General features: G+C 35.1%; 1 protein-coding gene across 1 annotated transcript in view; it reads right to left on the bottom strand.

Moving 5' to 3' along the window:
• LOC111624360 (nucleolysin TIAR-like) overlaps positions 1–13,329 on the bottom strand; it is a 240,259-nt gene that overhangs the window by 44,557 nt on the left and 182,373 nt on the right. Inside the window, exon 3 of the mRNA XM_023367189.1 lies at positions 5,880–5,937. Within this exon, the coding sequence (XP_023222957.1) occupies positions 5,880–5,937 (58 nt within the window). The remainder of the gene's footprint in view (positions 1–5,879; positions 5,938–13,329) is intronic.

A 13,329-nucleotide genomic window follows, 5' to 3' on the forward strand; every position in this document is an offset into this window, starting at 1 on the left:
ATCTTTACAACCACTAAAACTATCGATTGCATTAAGGAATTTCGTATTATCAGTATCATTTTATAAGATATCGATTCGTATTCGTTACTGATTTTTGTTTTTTTTTAATTATTAATCTTCAAATTAAATCGGAAGTCATTTGGTATATAGACATGTAAGAAGTAGAGGTGTATACGTGTTCTATAAACAACTCTGACTGAGCGGAAAATAAAAAAATATAAGAGGAAAAAAACTAAATTAAATGGCAGAATTTACTATACTTTGTGTAAATAAAAATTTAATCGAATGCTAAAACTGGTCGTATAAGAGAAGAGACTATATGAAATTTTTCCCAAATAAATTTTTAATTTTTCAATCATCTTGACTGAGTACTTTTGAAATTCTCATTACATTTTTTCTTTTTCTTTATTTAGAAAGTCAACAAAATCCTCCAAAAATGTAAGCAAATAATATTTTAATACAATATCATGCCAACTTGTAAGAATGAAATCATTCGAAGTAAAAGCATCATTATAAGATTTTTTCCCCTATTATTATTATTATTATTATTTCTTCTTCTTTTTTTTAATATATAAATCATCTTTTCTTAGTAAGAAATCGAACGTTTTAATAAGCTTATACTGGATTACATTAAAGCTCCTGAGAGGAAAATAACTTTAAACAGATCTACTCATATTTTAAAATATGAAACCTTGGCGAATAAAAAGACAGGTGAAAGGGAAGGAGAAAGAAAGGGGAAAAAAAAGAAGAATAAGAAAGGAAAAGAAGGCAGAAAAAATTCAACAGCAGATGGAGATAATGACAAATCAATCGATAACGAACTACTGAATAATGGAAAACTACCACTTTCAGTTTAAGTGATGTGATTCTGCCAATAGCCACCTCTTGTACTTGGAATGAATAGACCAGCGAATAAGATCGTCTCCAACAGAAAAATCAACACGAGTTACTTACATATATATTTATATAACACTTATGCAAAACGTCTAACCTGCTTGGAATTCGTTTAAAATTAATAGAAACATAATATAAAATTTATCTATCGCTTATATCACGTGTTAACTGGCAATTGAAGCTTACGGAATTGTCATTTACACGGGTGTATTGACACATAGAAACGAATTCAACCTCTCATCGAGTCTTATCGAAGAGGCAGCAACTATTTCCATTCTCTCGGCTCGAGACTAATGTATAGCGTGATATTCGGTGTGGAAACTCAAAACTAAGCCGGTCAGCGAGTGCGGGATCACGTCCCATCTCGAATACCAAATTCCGAGTGAGTGAGGATGCTTTACATTGATTGCTTAACTGACGATGTCTACGGAGACGTGACGTGTGGTTGACCGCTTGGCTTTGTAACTTGACAGTATCCATCCCATTTACTAGAGAAGTTTCAAAATAACAAGAAGAATTGGAGGGCTCCGACCATCAGTCAGTAACAGACAAGAAAACACCAAACAAGTCATAGAATTATGGCTTTGAAACACTAAATAAAGCAAACGTGTAAACAGAACGGACAGAGGAGGGGGTAGGAAAAAAAAAACAAAAATACTAGAAAAAGGTGAGAGAAAATAAATTATTATTATTAGAAGAAATTGATTCTAATTTTTTTAAGAAAAAAAAATAACGAGGACGAAATACAATGTATTTTAAAGATGTATCTATCACAGGAAAAGGAAATGACACGTCTAGTGTAGGTAAAACCCCTCTCCTTTTGGACAAAAGAAAAACACGTTTATATTTGATAACGCTGTCGCAACTGCAAAGTGTGGCTGCTGATGCTTCAAAGTTTAAAAGACTGTTGAAAAGAAAACACCGATAGCCGTGGGAAGGGAGACGATAGGAAAACAAATAGGTTATATATCTCTCTCGGTATACAGAAGAGGCTTCTCGGAAATATCGAAATCATCTCCTCAGAATAGATAACATACGAATGACACTATTCCGAGAGTCTGTACAGATAAATTTCGCTCAGACATACAAACGCGCTAACAAATATTCATTTTCTGTGCGCTAAGAAGAATTGCTTATTATTAAAGCACTAATTATTTTAAGATTTTGAATTTTTTTTTCCTTAGTCAATTTACGAGCGACTTGACTTTTCTAGGCGATAATTTCAAGATTGAAACGTTAGAGAAGATATTAAATTATCCGTTCTTTTAAATGGAGAATATGCATTAAAAGACTTTAAGACTTTTATCATAGACGATATAGGGAGATTCGTATTAAAGAAATGCGTACGAAGCAAATTGAATTTGCCAAGATAGCTTTGGATTGTAATTAGATTTGAGGAGAGGGAGCAACAGTTTTATTTAGAGACGAGGAGGTGGTTTTAAAACCGAGGTAGGATGTACCAGAGATTCAAATCATGCTTCTAATCTTATATCAAATGGCTCGGAATCACGGTGCAAAGGCTGACAGTCGTGTGAGAAACGGTCACGAATTTTATGGAGAACGAATGAGCATTTCCGTGCTTGAGAACGTCGGAGTTTCCCTGGACGATCGCAGTCACGCCAAGAGAAAATTAATTCTGAGAGAGAAACGACAGAGGTGACGCGACCAGGCGATGTGTCAACAAACTCTCACCTAATTAACTCACGTTTACCGGAAAAACGGTTGATGTCATCATTGGAAAGGAAAAGATGGTGATATTCACCAGAAACGCGATGCTTGTTTTTCTCACTCTCTGAGATAATAAGTCAGAAGTGGGAAAAAGTCGAAAAAATATATTTCTTTCCAACTTCTGAACTGCAGACAAGTTTGCTCAGCCTAGCGTAATATAGGAGACATCTGTCAACAACTCTAAACAATTAAGTAGAGGTGAAATCTGGAACGAATTCACATGATTTGCTTTGAAAGGAACAGTTTATTCGCTGTGATTTCATATCCATTTCGCCAAAAGTTTTCAATTACGTCATAAATAGGAAAATTTAAGCGCAAAGTTTCCGCCATATCCAAGCTGATGATTAACACGCATTTCTGATCGCGAAAAACTCTTTAATACAACTTTTCAATTGCCAAATGATGAAACTTCCACCCGTTTATTGCCAATGTAACAGAGAAGGATATGAAGATGACTATAATTATTATTCTGGATATACAATTTAGTAATTATATATTCCTTTAATCAGATTTATGTCTAACTATTTCTCACGTTTATGCACTTTTATGGCTCAATTATAGAGAATTATAAACGCCTTGTCATCGCTAGGAAAATCTATTAATATCGAGATGACTTTACACACTTCATTAATGTTCATATAAATCCATTTATATTATTTACATTCGTTTATAATATCCTCTACACAATTATCCGATTTTCTCTTCCTTGCGTTATTTTTCTTTTTTTAAATACAATTCTCCATTAGAACATTGTCCATATTGTTTAAAATTTATATCTTCTCTATTCGATTGAAGCAAGGAGAGATCAATAGAGTTCAAGTCGGTTGTATCTGAATACATAAAAGATTAAATTCTTTATTGACTCAAAAGCCTATTATATTAAGAGACTAAATGAAGCGACGATTGCTTAAAACGCTCGGATTCAAGGGATCATTACATAATAAATTTACAAGCATCTATTGTATATTGGTGGAAAATCTGAGATTCATTTATTTGCAAATCTCTTCGGTTAAAATATACCAGAATTACTTTCATTTTCTGAGTAAAATTCGCCCGTTTTCTTCATTTTAATTTCCATTCCGCGTATAACCCGCACATTTTAGTAGTAGCTTAAAAGCATTTTTGCATCCATAAATTCCGAAATTAACAGATAGTTATGAAGGATAACTTATTTAATTCCATTTTACTTACATAAATCTCCATTTATTTTCAAGTTTTAGATTAGTAAGTTTTAAAAAGTTAAGTCATGTGAACGAGTTGTAATGGAGGAATATTCGTCGTTTTCTTCGTTTCGGAACGAAAACACACACACAAGCATATAGCAAACGATGCAATAAAAGCAATAAAGGTTAGGAGTTATACACAGTAGACAGAATGTAACGATAGCTAAAACTCAACAATATTACAACGAAACGGGGTAAGGAGAACATTATGGCCCACGCACTCTCTGACTTCATTACCAGCTAAGTATACGCCAGCGACAACTTAGACGGTAAAACAAAGGAGCAGGCCGTCGTTAATTTAAACTTTGCCACTTCCATAAAACGAGTGGCTTTTCGTAGTATCTACAGAGACAGGATAGATAAGATGGCGCGTGGAATATACGTGCTCGAAGCGGGAGCAGACATTTACATGTACGAGTGAGTTGAGACGTTTAGAGTGGTCCGGCTGGGACTCGCGACCGGCTAGCATTTTCGTAGAAAAGTAGTTAGAGGTGTGCCACGTTCCTTCTCGTAAACCGTTTTAGTGTTTGCAGCTTTCAAGCCGTAACGCCGATGATTAAATAAAACTCGTCCGGTAACCGGAAAATGTTCGGCCATCTGTTATGTCAATACTGGAATAGTAACAATGATTGTCTGGGCGTGTAACTGTTCCCACTCCACTCCCCCGTTACCATTCACATAAATAACCGGCGTCACGTTCCCATAAATTCAACTCGTCAACGTCACGTAGGTAACAATGATGATCAAAATGGCAACTTCCCAACTTGTAGAATCGTTCCAAGCCTTTTATTATTAATTATTTATCCCATCTTCTTATCTACGTCGCTTCAAATATTTATATTATAAATTTTTCAAAATTAGTAGACGAAATTTTCACTAGATTTCCGAACTTTGCTCGTAGGAAACATCCTCTTTTCCTTCCGTTTTTTTCTAATCCAAAATTGCTTCCAAATTATTTTTGCCACTAGCACATTGCAAATTCCCAACGTCAGCTTTGATCTTAACATCAAATAAGAACTAACAGGTGGAGTAGAGATTTATATTTTTAGTATATAACTTGCATCGTTTCCAATCGGTCAACTGTTGACAGACGATAATGGAAAAAACACGATTACAAACCCGAATGAATGAATGTCTTCTTTCCAACTATCCATCAATCATATCGGTTTTTTTCCTTGTTTTCTTTTTTTTTTTATATTCTTCACCTGATGTCAGATATGAAGTATACACACAACGTTTAGTTTTCAACTTCAAAATGAGAAACATTCTTTAGAACACCGGGAGAGGGGAGAGAATGAGAGAGAGAAAGAGAGAAAGAGGAAGAAGAAAGGGAGGAAAAAAAAGAAGAGGAAGAGCTTAGAAGAAACGATAATTTTCCAGGAAAGTGCAGAGAAAGAAATCACCCAACGTTATTGGTTGTGACGGTAAATATTAGCGCGAGCTAGTATAAAGTCGGTTGCATCCATCCCGTTTTTAAAAACGCGTGCAGCATCCACGGAGCCTCCGGGGAAGGAGTTAAGAGTTAGGAGAGAATGCAAAACCTAAGAGTTACTCAAGTTTCCATTCTTTTCGCTCTTAACCTTTTCTATCTGATCTGGCGTTAACTAGTGACGAAGAGGAGCAGCTAGAAGGGAACTACAACGGTCTAGATGCATACGAAATGAGCGGCGAGACTTTGATGTGTTGCAGATGTAGTAGGCGGGAACGTGGAAAGAGGCTGTAGCCCGTGGGGTGGATTGTACAGTACAGTACATCACTTCATATCCATGCGGGTAGATACGTAAAAAGGTAAAGTTGTTTATCCCGGTTTGGAAGGTTTTTTTTCCCCCTCCACGCGCCAATTAATACCTCGATTGTTAGTTAGTCGTAAATCCGCGAAAATACGCTACTTCTCTTCATTTTTATCTCATTTGTTCTTATTGTTAAAACGCGAAACGGAGGGAGGTGGAGAGAAATCACGAAAAACTACAGCAATAAATTCTTTTGAATTTATAATAACATTAGGATGAGTCTTGGAATATAAAACATACTTACTACTTGTGTCTTGTTTAGGTGTGTTGCTAGGAGACGTGGCCCAGTTCACCTTCATTTCCTGCGGGAAAGAAAAAAAAATACGAAAAAGGTGAGGAACGATACAACAGATGGCGGCACTAGCGAGAAAAAGTGAAATCGGGAGTCAAGAGGAGAAAACGGATAATGGAAAATAAAGAAAAATAAATAAATAAAATATCGCTGAGAGAGGGAGGGAGGAAAAAAAAACGAAACATTCATTCGTTCCACGTCATAAAAGAAAATAATTCTGTTTTCGTTTTAATTAAATGCGCAAGCAGCGACGGAATTTAGTGTAAAACAGCATTTATTCCTTCATTACAGAATTAATCTCTAATCATTTACGCTCTATAATGTTAAGAAATGCGAAAGAAAATACATAACAGGAAGAAAACACGAAAAAAAATACTCCCGAAAAAGAGAAAAAAACATTTAAAAAAAACAAAGAAACTGTACGCTGTAATCTATTTGAATTTTAAAAGCGTTAATTAATGAAAAGAAAAGGAGAAAAAAATGGAGTTCGAATATAAAAATATACATTTTGTACGTTTTAAATCAATCTGATTATTTATTCAGATTTAATAAAAAGTAAATAAGACCTTCACAGCGGGTCAAAGATGAATATTTTAATGAAATTACAGCGTAATTCGACTCAGATTTTTATTTGGATTGAACCCACTTACAACATGTTTTCGGGGTTCTAAACTGGCGTAAATCCAAATGGCTCAAAAGTTGTAAGATAAAGTTTTGGATCCTTTAAAAATAAAAAAAAAAAAAAAGAGGAATGAAAATTTGTTCTCCGTGAATAAAATATTACGCACAAACCCAGGCTAAAGTAGTTTATAATACACTAAAATATAAAAGAAAAGAAATATAACGTGTATGATATAAGATTTTTCTGGAGTTTCTTACAATAATATAATAAAGGAGTAATAATTATAGGTGTATTTTTAGTAAAAGATGTAGAGTTTAATGGAAAAAGAAAGTAAGAAATAACAATAGAATATTGGAAGATAGTTGGTAGAAGACAATCGAAAGAAGAAGAATTCATATCAAGTTTCCAATGCAACAAAGTGGAGGAGTTTTTTATACCCTGCGGAAATTTGCAGACAATAGGATTTTAGCGGCCACTTTACAGGTAAGAGACAGCGAGCGAGTAGAGTAGAGTACGAAACATGACACCGTCACAGACATCTGTTTATTAGTAGAGAGTAGAGAAACAAGCAAGAAGTCAGCAACGAATAATACCTAGAACTTTCCTTCCAGCGGATCATCAAATTAACTGACAGGATTCTCGCTATCTATACAAATTTCATATGAATATTTGAAATTGTTTACCGAGGAGAAGAAGAAGAAGAAGACAACAGGGAAAGCGGAACTAACGATAAAATTGATAACGATAAAGAAAGATTCGGAAGAGGAAGGTGAAGGATCCATTTTGTATACAGTATCTTGACGTTTTAATTTTCCCCGCGTGACCTGAACTTTTAGAGGGAAGCTGATACAAGGATAAGAGCCGTGACCGGGGGGGAGAAAGTGAAAACACGAGATTTACGTTCGAACGATTAAAAGCGGAAGGAGACGACCGTTAAAAAGTTTTAATTAGGGTCTCTTAGTAGCTAGAAGCTACCGACTGCCATAAAGTGTAACGGTACGGAACGCTGTCGGCTAACAACTAACCTTTCTGTCCGTCCGACCCTCAATTACTGTTTGTCTTTATTGGAGAAATTCTGTACTTCCGGTGAGGAAAAAGGACGGATTACTTAAATAAAACGTGATCCAAAAATCCGCCAAAAACAAAAAGAGACGTCGCCATGTTTGTGGAAACTTCCTAACAACAATAATATAGAGTTAAATCGTTTATCTTAAGTAGAAAACAACATAAACACTCCGACCAATTGAATTTTTTTCTTCTAAGAAATCGGAAAGATAAAAACCCTAGCAGATCTGTTTCTATTTCAGCTCTCTATACTCAGTCTCGGCAAGAAAGGGGGAAGTTAATGATGCGCCGACCCCTTCGCCCCTTTTCGAAGGACTAACAGGGGGAGGCAGATAGAGAACATTACTGTCTTACATGTCGGTGATGCATCACTATAATGTGGCACCCCGTCGTCCTTAATGGCGGCATCCCTTAGACCTTCCACTGAACAAGACAAAATACCGGGAGTTTCCATCAAATATTCGCCATGCAGATAGCGCTAGTGTCTTTTCACTTCCCCAAAACCCAAGACCCCGACCGGGACGGTAGGTGGGGGTCGCACCCCCTTAATGCCATCCGGGTCCCAGAGCAATGTCGTCATCCTCAAAGCGACATTAATACATAAAAGGAATGGAGGGAAGGAAGAATTCCGAATGCACAAATTCACAGTGTCACAATGGGTTAGTCCCGGCGAGATAGTCATAAATCAGATGAAAACGGGACTTGCTTTTTTCCCTTCTTCTTCTTCTTCTTCTTCTTTCACCCTTCTCCCTGTCCTTTCTAAGTGTCGAGATAGGCGTTATTAAAGAGAGTCTGAGCCCCCTTCGACACAGTATGCAAGGTTAGACAGACAGAAATTAGTAAAGGTGAAGGATAGAAATATTTCATCATTCCTCACTATTTTACTCAATCGCAATCGACTGTATTTGAGTCAACAGACAAAAATATTTTTCTCCCCTTCCCCTGCTCTCATTAGAATAGCAGCAGCAGTCGTCGTCATACGATCAGAGATTCTTGTAGTTATATTTTTAATAGCCATTTCCCCATCCCCTCACGGACGAGAGTAAAAATAGCTATTAAAAATCTAACTGTGTATGGGTTGTTGTCGTGTGCTAAGAGCTAGAGCACCATTGATTCGTTACGGGTGAATACTCAAAGAAATCTCCAAAGAAAAGGGAAAAAAAAAACCTCATAAAGATATATAATAGCAAATAGCTGAATCGTATCATAACAAATCTTGGAAGAAAAAATAAAAAAAATAAGGAAGAATTCTTGCATCGACGGCACTCTCATTCGCTCAACTAAATTGATGATTCGTGATAACAATAATACATGTTATACTATCGTCTATTACTACGAAACGAATGCATTTTGAAATATAAAATTTATCAAATGAATAACGATAAGAAGTAATGAAAAATCCGTCAACTACCAAATATCTCGATAAAGATTTTAAAAACTAAAACAGCAATTTTAAAGGGAAACATTTTCATGTGCAGGATACTTTCCATTCAAGAAAAATATATATAGGCCTATATATTATCTAATTACTCTTATTATTAGACTAGGAAGGAACGAAGTAAAGTAACTTCCAAATTCTTAAAAGGGACGAGCTGATCCAAAACTATAAGAATGAGATTTAACGACCAAACATGGTTCCAATAAAGCAAGACAACTGGCTCCAACACAAGCGCTTCAATGACACGATTCGTAAAATGAAGCGAAACAGTGGCGTAAGAATGACCACCAAATTTCTTTTTTATCTTCGTTCACATGCGATTTTTCTCTCCCCCTCTCACAAAAAAAAATTATTTTTCTTCTTCTAATATACTTAACTCGGCACGCATTTAACTCGAAACGTTAACAATTAATTGTTTATTACCTCCACCCACCATTAGAATAAATAGCATTAGGTTCGATTAGAATAAGAAATGAAAGGGGGAGGGAGGGTCGTCGAAATAATTCGATAGAAATGAATGCATACGGCAATATCGAAAGAATTGAAAAGCGAAAAAATCGACTTCAATTTTTATACGGAGGAAAAGGCATTCGCGGCGATAACTGCTAAACTTTAAAATCAATTTAAGCTTTATTTAAAATTCATATTCATCCCAAAGACACGCAATAAGCTCTTAAATATTTATTTTACCCGAATTCTATCAGTCGATTTCGAGTTTAAAGAGGAGAGGGGAAGGGGAGAGGAAAAAAAAAAAATCTGTAGTCTCCGAGGAAAAGTCGATCTTGGAGATTCCTAATTACGTGCTCGGGATGATTGAAGGATGAGGCCCAGGCCCCACATCAATTTTTAATTCCCAAGAAATTATTTTTAGGATCTTATCAGATAGATTCGAGAAAATATTTTATGAAGTTTGTAATTTCTCGTGTGGCAAAAGATCGGCTCCTTTTTTTTTTATTTAAAAAAAGAAAACTTCATCCTCTTCGAAAATAAACATTCGAAATTAATAAAAATCATTCCGAGTTTGAGAAGAGAAAATATATATATATATATATATATGTACACTTCCACCCCTAAAAATTATTAATATATTTACAATAAAATCGTATAAATAAATAAGTTGGGAGCTGATACAGAATATTCGATAAAATATTCATAAAATAAGAAATCGTAATTTTATAATTCAAAAAAACCAAATAAATACATTGCAATTCTGTGGAAGTGAAATTCGGAATTTTATTTTTTATTATTTTTTTTCCAGAAATTCAGATTTACAATTTCTCTTTGATGATTTTCCGCGCTCCGAAAATAATAATAATAAATATAAAAATAAATTCTATCTTATTTTATACAATTATATTGGACTTAAACGAGAAAATATCAATGGAAAACCGCGAGTAAATTAAATTATAATTATAAAATTAGCGTAGGAAAATATAATAATAAAATTTATACGCATTTATAATTAAGTATAATCTAATTAATTGTTGTTATAATCACGTTTTCGATAATATTTTATTAGGAAAACAAAAAATTTATCTCGCGAGATAATTATTTAAATTATTGTTTGTTATTTGCGATAGATTTAATGATACATAATTTATGAATCGAGTGAGGGAGAAGAATTAAAAAAAAAAAAAAATATATATATATATATAGAGAGAGAGAGAGAGAGAGGAAAATCAAATTAAATTTATCGAATGTAAAGAATTAAAACTGGCTTCACAAATTATTTAGACCCGTTTAAAATTTAATAATGTGACATTTAAGACAATTTCCTGTAGAGAGAGACGGGGAGGAAGTTTTCGATTTGGTAATTTGGATGCTATTTTTCGGATACGAAAGATGAGATTGGGTGCATATACACATTAATTTCTCGGAATTAATTTCTACGTTACTACATGAAAAAAAAAGGGGGCTTTTAAGTTTGGCAATTTCCAGGAATGTCGAGTAAAACCTGTTACAGCAGAAGTCGTTACTTTCATTTCAGGCAGTAATACCGAACGAATCTCTTGTATTTGTTCCCCTTCACCCCCGTCTCGTCGGTCGAGTCATCAATCACTAGAAAGAAACGCGGATGGAAAGTTTCTTTTTTTTTTTTTTTTTTCACTTGTGGAATCTGCCGATAGTTGGGTGTCCGACAGGCCCACCTAACAGGTTAGCAACATAAAAGTGGTTTTAAGGAAGGGACGATGAGACAACGATTGGATAAAGACGAGGGACGATCCTCGTCTATCTCCCCGGTTAATTCGAAGAAGGGAGTGTCTGATGCCTTGACATACGTGTATAACCACCTATTCTCACGTCACTGATACGATTACCGTTTTATGTGATGTCAAAGTGGAAGAAATGCCGATAGGATCCGAAGTGATAAGAGAATTTGACGGGGAAGGTTTACGAGGAGCGTTGCGATGTAAAGTAAATCTATAAACAAATTAATTAAGAAGAGGGAAGGGGAAAAACATCCAGTTTTAATGGTTAAATGGCGAAAAATTTAGAAATATTGTTATCGAATCCTGCGAACAATCCGTCGGTGTCAGATCATGAAGCGGCTGTATTAAAACTCCATTATACGAGGGAAGGAGAAGAGGGCCAACGATGCCTCGTTCATTAATCAATGTAAGCTCGGAACCGTTTTCCTTCGACCTATTTGGAGTCCAGTGGAATTCCAGTCCGAACAACAGTAGTTGAGCGAATTACCTCCTCCGCTTCAAGGTGAGAATGTCTGGAATTCACGAAATGACTGATGCACGATTATTACGAGTCAGCGGTAAAATCTACAATTAGGGAGGGCAAACTTTGCATTCCCACATCCCATCGACTATCGGGGTTGGCTAGAGGGCGGGAGATTGTAACAGAAGAGACGATTACGTCGACATTAAACGGCGTGTAACCGAAAGAAACGTGGCGGAGATAAGCGTAATGAAATGGAATTTCCAAAAAATCGTCAATAGCAATGACCAGACGCGGAGACGACGGTTTTCTGTCACGCAATCTAAGGCGACAATAGGACTGGATCCCGCCAATGGGTCGAACTGGCGACACAGTCGAAGAACAGCGTAACGACTGGTTACGTTGTTACAACAAACCCCTTTGGGGAATCTGTTTTGGTCGTGAATGAGAGGGAGGAGCGGCGGAGGATCATACATCACGTCCTGTCCAGTTGCTATAACTGCGCCCGACAGTTTAACGTTGGGTAACTGTACTTCTCCCACAATTTCGGACAATATCCCAACGGCACCTGTGAACCCATTGTCCTTTCCGACTATCGAGTGTAGTTGTTAGCCATCGCCGGTTAGTCTACCGTAACCCTTCGTGTCCCTTGTATTTAATGCTTCCTATCAACTGCAATACGTAAACCAAAAATCCCTCGTTCCTATCGATTAATAAACCGAAATAATAAAGCACTCGTAATGATTCCCAATACATTATCGATAGTAGCGTAACTAATGGAAGAATTCGTACGAAATTAAATTCAGTAAATTCATTTATCGACAACTCCTAAGTTAGAAAAGTAACAATTAATTCCACAAATTAATTAATAAAGTTTATATAAATTAACGACCAAAAAGTTTAATTTGGACTTTACACAAAATTACTTGGAGTTTTCGTAAAAATAAACTTTAAATTAAGGAAAGAGAAAGGGGAAAAAAACCCCACACAATCGAATAAAAACGTGTTTAACAATATAAAAAAAAATAATTATAATTATAATAAATATCATCTGGACGTTACCTTTAAGACAGAGATAATAAAATTATAGGAGTAATGCATAATAAAGAAATCTCAGTCATCTCTAATAAAGACTAATAAACGTAAAAAGTTTTTGCTTGTTTATTAATTAATTAAATTAGCAACTGTTACGTTAATAACTCGAAAAGACAGGCAAAAAATAAAATAATATATAAAAAAAAGTTCTACCTGGTTTTATTATTTTACAAGGCAAAACGAGTGTTGTTGGTTGTGAGAAACCCATTACAAATTATTTAACTTAATAAAATTCAACATTTCAAAGTTTTAAGTACAAAATTCGGTTAGTTTTCCTCGCAGAAAACATATAATTTGATATAATTGAAATGAAAAATATCCCACAGGGAATTAAAGGAATGATAGAAATTCATTTACAGTCACCAGTCTTTAATTAGGATGGATACTTAAGTTTGTTGTGCCAAAAAAGATAGGCATAGATCCCAAACCCCGTTCTTGATCTAATAAAACTATAAAACTATATTTAGCATATATACTTGGCAATAACAAGAAGAAGTCGATAAGGTAACATT

The sequence above is a fragment of the Centruroides sculpturatus genome, unplaced genomic scaffold (assembly GCF_000671375.1).
Source record: "Centruroides sculpturatus isolate CEXI.00-Female unplaced genomic scaffold, Cexi_2.0 scaffold9, whole genome shotgun sequence".
Taxonomy (NCBI): domain Eukaryota; kingdom Metazoa; phylum Arthropoda; class Arachnida; order Scorpiones; family Buthidae; genus Centruroides; species Centruroides sculpturatus.